The 12,368-nt window shown below is 37.7% G+C and overlaps 1 protein-coding gene across 3 annotated transcripts in view; it reads right to left on the bottom strand.

Moving 5' to 3' along the window:
* Window positions 1–12,368, bottom strand: part of LOC123531280 (4-trimethylaminobutyraldehyde dehydrogenase A-like) — a 67,625-nt gene that overhangs the window by 47,158 nt on the left and 8,099 nt on the right. For 2 of the 3 annotated variants that reach the window (XM_045312101.2, XM_045312102.2), the window contains exon 2: window positions 10,953–11,148. In XM_045312101.2, coding sequence (XP_045168036.2) covers window positions 10,953–11,133 — 181 coding nt within the window. In that variant the 5' untranslated portion in view covers window positions 11,134–11,148. Of the gene's footprint in view, window positions 1–10,640; window positions 10,653–10,952; window positions 11,149–12,368 lie in introns of those variants that run through there. The other variant, XM_053517504.1, reaches the window with a different exon arrangement.

Raw genomic sequence — 12,368 nt, 5'->3', positions numbered from 1 at the left:
CACTGCACTTGAGGACAAGAAGGTCCTAAAAATATCTAAGTCCAAAGGACAGGAACAACAAAGGGAAGAAATTTAACCAAAAAGAAAAAAAAATCTTACAAGGTATAGATATATTAAAATATACCTAAAAATTGGAGGTACCATCCATGTTGTACCACAGAAAACTGGTCTCGTGTTTTCCCTACGGCCAATAATAAAAAAGTTACTAAAAATAAGCTATTAATAGTAACGTAAAAGGGAAGTAATTAAAAAAAAATATTGTAAGTGGAAACAGAAGGATCTGCCAAATAAATCTGTTGACATAAATGAAATTTCAGATCAGTATCTTCATTAGTTATGGAGATAGAACAATTTTAATTTGAAATAAAGGGAGGTAATTTGACATAAAATCAGTCCATAGTTATCTACCCTGATTGTCTCAGTCCTACAAATAACAATAATGAAATTTCAAATAAGTCCTGTAAGTACTTACTGATATAAATCCATTTTGATTACAATCAGGGGAGGTAATCAGATATAAAATAACTCTGGAACCTATGATTGGATCTGATTTATCATGGAATCCAAGATTTATTGTTGTTGAAGATATTTTGGAAGTTTGTATCAAATAAAACCATAAATGAAGTCTCTATATAACTGCAAAAGCCATAATAGCCAATTTTGGACATTTAAGGGGCCATAACTCTGGAACCCATGATGGAATCTGGCCAGTTCAAGAAAGGGACCAAGATCTTGTGGTGTGCAAGTTTGGTTAAAATCAAATCATAAATGAAGCTGCTATTGTGCAGACAAGGTCAAAATAGCTAATTCTGGTCCTTTCAGGAGCCATAACTCTGGAATCCATAATGGAATCTGGCCAGTTCAAGAAAGGAACCAAGATCTTATGGTGATACAAGTTGTGTGCCAGTTTGGTAAAAATCAAATCATAAATAAAGCTGTTATTGTGCAGACAAGGTCAAAATAGCTAATTATGGTTTTTTCAGGGGCCATAACTCTGGAACCCATAATGGAATCTAGCCAGTTCAAAAAAGGAACCAAGATCTTATGGTGATACAAGTTGTGTGCCAGTTTGGTAAAAATCAAATCATAAATAAAGCTGCTATTGTGCAGACAAGGTCAAAATAGCTAATTTTGGCCCTTTCAGGGGCCATAACTCTGGAACCCATAACGGGATCTGGCCAGTTCAAGAAAGGAACCGTGATCTTACGGTGATACAAGTTCTGTGCAAGTTTGGTTAAAATAAAATCATAAATGAAACCACTATCGTGCAGACATGAAATTGTTGACGAACGCACAGACGGACGGACGGACTGACGACGGACGAAGGGTGATCACAAAAGCTCACCTTGTCACTATGTTACAGGTGAGCTAAAAAGGGGCACAGTTTTGTAAAATGTTACGTAACATATACACTGTATGTCATTTCTCCAAGTGAACAAGTGTGTGAAGGTTCATTCCATTCCCATTAACGGATACCCAGATATCAGCTTACATACAAAAAGCTAAAAATTTGCTAAGTCAAAAATGGAGCATAATATTATAACAAGAGGGCCCTGATGGCCCTATATCGCTCACCTGTTATCATTGCACTTTAAACAAGAAGGTCCTCAAAAAAAATATCTAAATCCAAAGGACAGGAACAACAAAGGGAAGAAATTTCAATATCTTGACCCAAACTAAGTTATTTAACAGCAACGATCACTAAACCCCACCCCACCCCCTCCACACACACACCCGCCACACACAAATTCTGAGTCACAAAAAAATCTCTACCAGGTGCGGATATGTCAAACTACACCTAAACTTGAGGTACCATCCAAGTTGTACCACAAGAAAGTGGTCTTGGTTTTTCCCTACAGTAAGTAATAAAAAAGTTACAAAATATGCTATTTACAGTAATATCAAAGGGAAGTAATTCTAGTCCACAACAAGAGCTCTGCTAAGCGGGGCAATATACGCCCGAAGGGTTATATCAGAGGATGGAAGCAAAATTTAAAGAACTTGACTGTTGAAGCCTAAAAGACTGGAACAAAGGGAAGAAATTGAAAAAAAATGTCCACAAAATAATCCTTACCAGGTACAGATATGTCAGAATACACCTAAAAATTTGAGGTACCATCCATGTTGTACTACAGAAAAGTGGTTTCGGTTTTTCCCAATAATAAAACAAGAGGGTCACCCTGAAGCGCTCACCTGTGTACAAGGCTTCAAGTGTGCTTGTATAAGTACAGAGTTAGGTTTCTTCTATGTTAACCTATATTGCATACATGTCACACACACTTTTGAACTTAGTTTCTAATATAAAAGCCAATAGTTAGTACATGTCAGACACAGTGGTGTGTTCATCTTTTGACCTTAGGGCAATAATTTGGACAAGTATGGTATACATAAAGGGAAAAGTGACCACGCCCCCTTGCAGCCATGGTTTTTGACAATCGGAATAACTTGAATAATCTTGGTAGAGGGTCACACAAGAAGCATTTATGTAAATTATTTTAAAATCGGGCTAGAAGTTTCACACAAGATTATTTTTAAAGTTTCCACTATATACATATAGGGAAAAGTGACCACGCCCTCTGATGGTCATGTTTTTCAGGGGTGTAAAATTCCACTCGCCCGCTCGCACTGGCGAGTTAAAGTCTGGATAGGACAAGTGGACCTCACTGTATACTCGACCGATCGTAGCTTTAATGAAATTCAGAAATTACATCTCGAAAAACGTCAACAAACTTGGAGATGCTTCAGTTGCTACTTTGATATACTGGAATTTACCCGCGAATCGTAAAGATATCAAAACGTCATGCCGGTAATTTTCCATTCAGAGAGCACGTGCAACCTATTGTAATATCTAATTCACATCGCCGTTGCTTTTGTTTATCGACACGTACACAAAAACGCGCGTAGTGCATTCATTTATCGCTTCAATTTTTCAACACTGCTTTAGAAGTAATACAATTTGAATTCTATTAAGATTTCAAGAAAATATCGGCGGAAATGTAAGCAAATTGTATAAAAACGGTCGAATGGACCTATATCGCTCACCTGTTATCATTGCACTTGAGGACAAGAAGGTCCTCAGAAAAAATATCTAAGTCCAAAGGACAGTAACAACAAAGAGAAGAAATTTAACCAAAAAGAAAAAAAAATTCGTACCAGGTACAGATATGTCAAAATACACCTAAAAATTGGAGGTACCATCCATGTTGTACCACAGAAAAGTGGTCTCGGTTTTTCCCTACGGCCAATAATAAAAAAGTTACTAAAAATAAGCTATTTATAGTAACGTAAAAGGGAAGTAATTAAAAATAAAAAATTATTGTAAGTGAAGAAAAGAAGGATCTGCCAAATAAATCTGTTGATATAAATGAAATTTCAGATCAGTATCTTCATTGGTTGCGGAGATATACCCATTTTAATTTGAAACAAGAAACGCGGCAATGCCACGAAACCAAGTTTTCAACACTTTTCATAAGAATAAAAAAAGTATACTGAATCAAAGTGCACCACTTTAAAGCACAACCCTAACCCTAACCCTATTTTTAGTAAACCCTAACCCTAACCCTAACCTAATCCTATTTTTAGTAACAATGACCTTGACCTTGATCCCAGAAACCCCAAAATCAATCCCAAGCTACAACTTTATATAAGTTTTCTATACACCAAGTTTCATCATGATAGCTCATTCCTAAGTTAAGTTATTGACCGGAAACCCTTTTTCTATTTTAAGTAACAGTGACCTTGACCTTGACCCCACAAAACCCCAAAATCAATCCCAGCCTTTGTCTTGATATAACCTACATACATACCAAGTTTTATTCAAATATCTTTACCGAAACAAAAGTTATTGACCGGAAACACCAGTTTGATGCTGCCGCCCGCCCGCCCGACCAACGACATAACCCAATCTAATAACTCTGGTTCATTGAAAACCTGGTTAATAAAGGGAGGTAATTTGACATAAAATCAGTCCATAGTTATCTACCCTGATTGGCTCAGTCCAACTAATGACAATAATGAAATTTCAAATAAGTACTATAAGTACATACTGATATAAATCCATTTTGATTACAATCAGGGGAGGTAATCAGATATAAAATAACTCTGAACCTACGCTTGGATCTGATTTGTCATGGAATCCAACAATTACTGTTGTTGAAGTTATTTTGGAAGTTTGTATCAAATAAAACCATAAATGAGGTCTCTTTATGGCTGCAAAAGCCAAAATAGCCAATTTTGGACCTTTAAGGGGCCATAACTCTGGAACCCATGAAGAAATCTGGCCAGTTCAAGAAAGAAACCAAGATCTTGTGGTGATACAAGTTGTGTGCAAGTTTGGTTAAAATCGAATCATAAATGAAGCTGCTATTGTGCAGACAAGGTCAAAATAACTAATTTTGGCCCTTTCAGGGGCCATAACTTTGGAACCCGTCAGGAGATCTGGCTGGTTCAACTAAGGAATCAAGATCTTATGGTGACACAAGTTTTGTGCAAGTTTGATTAAATTCAAATCATAAATGAAGCTGCTATTGTGCAGACAAGGTCAAAATAGCTAATTCTGGTCCTTTCAGGGGCCATTACTCTGGAACCCATAATGGAATATCGCCAGTTCAAGAAAGGAACCAAGATCTTATGGTGATACAAGTTGTATGCCAGTTTGGTTAAAATCAAATCATAAATGAAGCTGCTATTGTGCAGAAAAGGTCAAAATAGCTAATTTTTGCCCTTTCAGGGGTCATAACTCTGGAACCCATAAGGGAATCTGGCCAGTTCAAGAAAGGAACCAAGATCTTATGGTGATACAAGTTGTGTGCCAGTTTGGTAAAAATTAAATCATAAATAAAGCTGCTACTGTGCAGACAAGGTCAAAATAGCTAACTTTGGCACTTTCAGGGGCCATAACTCTGGAACCCATAATGGGATCTGGCCAGTTTAAGAAAGGATCCGTGATCTTATGGTGATACAAGTTGTGTGCCAGTTTGGTAAAAATCAAATCATAAATGAAGCTGCTATTGTGCAGAAAAGGTCAAAATAGCTAATTTTGGCCCTTTCAGGGGCCATAACTCTGGAACCCATAATGGGATCTGGCCAGTTCAAGAAAGGAACCGAGATCTTATGGTGATACAAGTTGTGTGCAAGTTCGGTTAAAATAAAATCATAAATGAAAACACTATCGTGCAGACAAGAAATTATTGACGCACTGACAGACAGACGCACGATGGACGACGGACAAAGGGTGATCACAAAAGCTCACCTTGTCACTATGTGACAGGTGAGCTAATAAAAAAGGAAACGTAGTGTACGAGCTATGTGTTATATTTGAAATTTGCTTGTTGTACATAAAGCTCCTTCCATAAAACGTGACAGTACTAAAAATATCAATTATTAGGGCGAGTGACTGTTTACTAAGGGCGAGTAGGTTTTACTAGCTACTAGTCCTGCAGGGCGAGTGGTGTGAAAAAGAATTTTACACCCCTGTTTTGGACAAATCAAAATAATTTGAACAATCTTGGTAGAGGGTCACACAAGGACCATTTGTGTAAAATTATTCAAAAATTGGGCTAGTAGTTTCACACAAGAAAATTTTTAAAGTTTCCACTATATACATATAAGAAAAAGTGGTCATGCCCTCTAGTGGCCATGTTTCTTGACAAATCAAAATAATTTGAACAATCTTGGTAGAGAATAAGGCTTTGGTAGAGAGTGACATAAGGACTATTTGTGTAAAATTATTCTAAAATCGGTTCAGCAGTTTCACACAAATAGATTTTTAAAGTTTCCACAATATACATACAGTAGTACTTCGATGGCTCGAACTCGAGGGTCCCGCGGAAATTAGTTTGAGTTTTCCGTTGTTCGAGCCATCCAAATGGCGGCCATTTTGAATCTGGGAATTTGAGGGCATGATGTGTTACAAACCATAGCAAACCTTTATAATTCATAGTTTATATTGCTTTCCAGTAGCTGACTTAGCTATCAACCCATTTACGGGTCCTTTACTAAGTTGTTCAGCCATGCTAAAGCAGTATGAAAGTTGACATTGGATCTCCCGATTTTATGCAGAAACAAGAGTTGTCTCCATAGGATGACACATGCCCCCGATGGCACTTTGAATGAATAGTTATGGCCGATGTAAGAGTTTAGGACCTTTGACCTACGGACCTGGGTCTTGCGCACGACATGTCGTCTTACTGTGGTACACATTCATGCCCAATAATTTTAAAATCCATGGATGAATGACAAAGATATGGACCGGACACGCCCATCAATGCACTATCATGAAATATGACCTTAAACGTCTAAGTGTGACCTTGATCTTTGAGCTACGGACCTGGGTCTTGCGCGCGACATGTCGTCTTACTGTGGTACACATTTATGTCAAGTTATTTGAAAATCCATCTATGGATGACAAAGATATGGACCGGACACGAATGCACTATCATGAAAAATGACCTTTAACGTCTAAGTGTGACCTTGACCTTTGAGCTACGGACCTGGGTCTTGCGCGCGACACGTCGTCTTACTGTGGTACACATTCATGCCAATTTATTTGAAAATCCATCCATCGATGACAAAGATATGGACTGGACACGAAAATTGCGGACAGACCGACAGACTGACAGACAATTCAAAAACTATATGCCTCCATTCGGGGGCATAAAAACAAAGACAGACGCTGCTCAATTATTTTAAATAATTTTGTTTGTATAAATCAAAGCCCATTAAAGCATTGCAGTGAACAAATGTCACTTTGTTTAATTTGTTTGTCGTATATCGACGCTAATTACATAAGCGTGTGAAAATTACGCACGCGCCGGTTAAAGGGAAAGCTTGGCGAATGTCAGGCAAAGGTGTTAAAAACTTTGTAAACACAAGCATTTCCGGCGACAAATTGTCTGTTCGACTGAATAGGTGTAATTATCAGTGTAATTAAGTTTCACACAAGAAAATTTTTTAAGTTTCCTCTATATACATATAGGGAAAAGTGACCTTGCCCTCTGGCGGACATGTTTTTTCACAAATCAAAATAATCTGAACAATCTTGGTAGAGGGTCACACAAGGACCATTTGGGTAAAATTATTTTAAAATCAGTCTAGTAGTTTCACACAAGAAGATTTTTAAAGTTTCCTCTATATACATATAGGGAAAAGTGACCATGCCCTCTGGCGGCCGTGTTTTTTGATGATTCGGTATAATTTGAACAATCTTGGTAGAAGGTAGCATATGGACCATTTGTGTGATATTATTTCAAAATCGGACCATTGGTTTAGGAGGAGATGTCGTCTGAAGTTTTTTCTATTTTTAGATCTGGCAGCCCCTATGTGCAACCAAGTGGAACCGTTTGAACAACTTTGGTAGAGGACCACCTAGGCCAAGTTTCATCAAAATCCATTCAGTGGTTTAGGAGGAGATGTCGTTTAAACACAAATGTTGATGACGGACAACTTGACACACAAACAGACGCACGGATGATGGACACAGCATGATCACAATACCTCATCATGAGCACTTCATGCTCAGGTGAGCTAAAAAAAATTATTGTAAGTGAACAAAAATGGGATCTGCCAAATAAAAACAAGAACACCGCAATTCAGAGCAATATACACACGAAACAAAGTCATATGAACTTTGACTCCTAAGAGTGACCTTGACCTTGAAGAAAGCCATCTTTAACATGCGCTCTGCACGTCATCTCTATGTTCAAGAGTTACACAGCGGACATGAAACAAACTCATATGACCTTTAAGTGTGACCTTGACCTTGAAGCAAGTCCTCTGCAAGTCGTCTCGATGTGGTGAACATTTGTGTCAAGTTTCTTCGAAATCCTTCAAGGGGTTCAAGAGTTACAGAGCAGACACGAAATTGCTAACGGACAGACAGATACCGGGGTATAACATAATACGTCCCTTCAGTCGTAGAAAAAGGATCTACAAAGAAATGAAAGATATATTTCACTTTATGCTCTGGGCATGAAACATGATGGGCAGATTTGACCTTGCTATGACCTTGAGCTTTGACTTACCACCCTGGTTCATGCACTCTGCACATCATCTCATCTACCTACATCCCAAATTTGAAGTTAACACCTTGAACAGTTAATAAGTTATGTTCCTGACACTAAAGATGACTGACAAGTTTGACCTTTAAGCTCAATTTGTGACCTTGACCTTAAACCTACAGACCAGGTTCATGTTCTCTGCACATCATCTCATCACTACCTACCTACATGTCAGGCTTGAAGTCTAAACCTTAAATGGTTATTAAGTTATGCTCCAGACATGAAATATGACAGACAGATTTGAACTTTGAACTCAATCTGTGACCCTGTCAGACTTTTAACCTACAGATCTGGTTCTTAATCTCTGTACATAGTTGCATCACCACCTACCTACAAGTCTGCAGTCAATATCTTGCATGGTTATTTAGTAATGCTCCGGACACAAAATATGATGGACAGTTTTGACCTTTTAGGTCAATTTGCGACCTTGACCTTTGACCTACAGAGCTGGTTTAAGTGCTCTGTACATTGTCTCATCGCCATCTACCTATATGCCAAGTTTACAGTCAATACCTTTAATGGTTATAGAGTTATGCCCTGGACAAGAATTATGACGGACACAGACAGATGCACATGCCATCGCAGAATAGGTCTATCATTTAAAAACAAGACGTATTAAAAGCAAAATAGTTATGGAACCTGTGCTGCGTTAGTCAGTTAATCGCAGTGAATAAGTCGATGGGTTAGTGAAACATGATCATAACTTGACTTTTTTACCAAATGCCTTTTTTTTTTTACATAATTTGCCTTATTTAAAATATAATCATCATTTACTAAAATATCTACATCACATTCTGAATATTAAAGTGAAAAAAGAAAAATTTTCAGAAGGTTGCATCTATGCTCAAGTGAGACTTGAGAACTGTGGTTGTTTATCTGTGATAGAATGATGAAGTGAGAACTGTACTTGTTTGTCTGTAGTTAGATGATGAAGTGAGAACTGTAGTTGTTTACCTGTGGTAGGATGATGAAGTAAGAGTTGTAGTTGTTTATCTGTAGTAAGATGATTAAGTGAGAACTGTAGTTGTTTATCTGTAGTAAGATGATGAAGTGAGAACTGTAGTTGTTTGTCTGTGGTAAGATGATTAAGTGAGAACTCTAGTTGTTTACCTGAGGTAAGATGATGAAGTGAGAACTCTAGTTGTTTACCTGTGGTAAGATGATTAAGTAAGAACTGTAACTGTATGTCTGTGGTAAGATGATGAAGTAAGAACTGTAGTTGTTAATCTGTGGTAGGATGCTGAAGTGAAAACCTGTGACATAATGATGAAGTGAGAACTGTAGTTGTTTATCTGTTGTAAGATGATGAAGTGAGAGCTGCAGTTGTTTGTCTGTGGTAAGATGATTAAGTGAGAACTCTAGTTGTTTACCTGAGGTAAGATGATGAAGTGAGAACTCTAGTTGTTTACCTGTGGTAAGATGATTAAGTGAGAACTGTAATTGTATGTCTGTGGTAAGATGATGAAGTAAGAACTGTAGTTGTTAATCTGTGGTAGGATGCTGAAGTGAAAACCTGTGACATAATGATGAAGTGAGAACTGTAGTTGTTTATCTGTTGTAAGATGATGAAGTGAGAGCTGCAGTTGTTTGTCTGTGGTAAGATGATGAAGTGAGAGCTGCAGTTGTTTGTCTGTGGTAAGATGATGAAGTGAGCATTGTGGTTGTTTATTTGTGGTAAGATGACGACGTGAGAATTGTAATTGTTTGTCTGTGGTAAGATGCTGAAGTGAGAACTGTAGTTGTTTACCTGTGGTAAAATGATGAAGTGAGAACTGTAGTTGTTTATCTGTGGTAGGATGCTGAAGTGAAAACCTCTGACAGAATGCTGATGTGAGAACTGTAGTTGTTTACCTGTGACAAGATGCTAAAGAAAGAACTGTAGTTGTTTACCTGTGGTAAGATGATGAAGTGAGAACTTTAGTTGTTTATCTGTGGTAAGATGATGAAGTGAGAACTGTAGTTGTTTGTCTGTGGTAAGATGATGAAGGGAGAACTGTAGTTTTTTGTCTGTGGTAAGATGATGAAGGGAGAACTGTAGTTGTTTGTCTGTGGTAAGATGAAGTGAAAATTGTAGTTGTTTACCTGTGGTAAGATGCTGAAGTGAGAACTGTAGTTATATGTCTGTGGTAATATGATGAAGAGAGAATTATAGTTGTTTGTCTATGGTAAGATGATGAAGTGAGAACTGTAGTTGTTTATCTGTGGTAATATGATGAAGAGAGAATTATAGTCGTTTGTCTATGGTAAGATGATTAAGTCAGAACTGTAGTTGTTTGTCTGTGGTAGGATGATGAAGTGAAAATTGTAGTTGTTTACCTGTGGTAAGATGGTGAAGTGAGAACTGTACTTGTATGTCTGTGGTAAGATGATGGATACTGAATTGAGAACTGTTGTTGCTTACCCATTGCTGGATACTGAATTGAGAACTGTTGTTGCTTACCCATTGCTGGATACTGAATTGTTTACCTGTCGTTTGATACTGAATGGAGAACTGTTGCTGTTAACATGTGGCTGGATACTGAATTGAGAACTGCTGTTGCTTATCTGTGGCTGGATACTGAATTGAGCACTGTTCTTGTTTACCTGTGGCTGGATACTGAATTGAGAACTGTTGTTGTTTACCTGTGGCTGGATACTGAATTGAGAACTGCTGTTGCTTATCTATGGATGGTTACTGAATTGAGCACTGTTCTTGTTTACCTGTGGCTGGATACTGAATTGAGAACTGTTGTTGTTTACATCAGACTGAATACTGAATTGAGAACTGTTCTTGTTTACCTTATAATGGCTGGACATTGAATTAAGAACTGCTGTTGTTTACCTGTGGCTGGACACTGGATTGAAAACTGTTTTTCTCACCTATGGCAGGGTACTGGAATGAAAAGTGCTGTTTACCTGTGGCTGGATACTGAAGTGGGAACTGTTGTTGTTTATCTGTATTCACAGGTTCCATCCTTTTCCCATTTAGGAAATTAAGAGGCTGTGTTACAACAGCAGACTTGGCTACAACAGTGTGGCAACTTCTACTATGTAGTGCTGCTAGATACACAAGTCTGTTCTTCACAAGACAAGACATGTTGTGCAAATGAAGCTGAAATATAAATAAAAGATATTACCTGACTTTCATTTTGTGCACAGATAGGTCACAAACCAAGGCTAGCTATTAAGAAAGAAAGTATATTTGTAACTGCAGGATGGTCATGCAACTTGGTCAATAACAGAAAAAAAAACCTTAGGATTTACAAAGTACCCTAAGTTCTTCCTGCACTGAAGTGAAAGTTGCAAAAACAATAAAGGCTTGTCTCTCTTGTTAATGTATTTCCACCAGTACAACTGAGCCCTGTTGTGAAATCTATCTATTATATTTTTCAGGTATGTTTCACACACCCAATCTATTATCTTATAACAATTTTTAAAGAGTAAGAAATTCAGATTAATTTTAATAATAACAAGAGCTGTCGGGGGACAGCAACGCTCGACTATTCAACAGCCCTGTCAATTGAATGAATACAGAAGTCAAAAAGGGGCATAATTTTGTAAAAATGCAAAACAGGGTTATGGAACCTGCACAGTGCTTATCAGCTCATGACAATGCACAAGTGTGTGAAGTTTCAATCCATTCTCATTAGTGTATACTGAGATACCAGATTACATACATAAACTTAACCAAAAACTGCTAAGTTGAAAAAGGGGCATAATTTTGTAAAAATGCAAAGTACAGTTATGGGACCTATGCAATGCATGTCAAATCATGACAGTGAATGAGTGTGTGAAATTTCAATCCATTCCAGTTAGTGGATACTGAGATACCAACTTAATTACATACAAAAACTTAACAAAAAACTGCCTAAGTCGAAAAAGGGGCAATATTCTGAAAAAAAAAGCTCAGTAGGTAAGAGCGTCGGTCTACAGATCACAGGGTCTTGAGTTCGATCCTCGGGCGAGGCGCATGTTCTCCGTGACTATTTGATAAACGACACTGTGTCTGAAATCATTAGTCCTCCACCTCTGATTCATGTGGGGAAGTTGGAAGTTACTTGCGGAGAACAGGTTTGTACTGGTACAGAATTCAGGAACACTGGTTAGGTTAACTGCCCGCCGTTACATGACTGAAATACTGTTGAAAAACGGCGTTAAACTCAAAACAAACAAACAAATATTTTGAAAAATGCAAAGTAGAATTATGGCCCCTGTGTAGTGCATGTCAGATCATGACAGTGAACAAGTGTGTGAAGTTTCAATCCATTCCCATTTAAGTGGGTTCTGAGATTCCAGCTTACATACAAAACCTTAACCAAAAATTTCTAAGTC

The sequence above is a fragment of the Mercenaria mercenaria genome, chromosome 11 (assembly GCF_021730395.1).
Source record: "Mercenaria mercenaria strain notata chromosome 11, MADL_Memer_1, whole genome shotgun sequence".
Taxonomy (NCBI): domain Eukaryota; kingdom Metazoa; phylum Mollusca; class Bivalvia; order Venerida; family Veneridae; genus Mercenaria; species Mercenaria mercenaria.
This window is presented reverse-complemented; position numbering and strand designations above follow the sequence as displayed.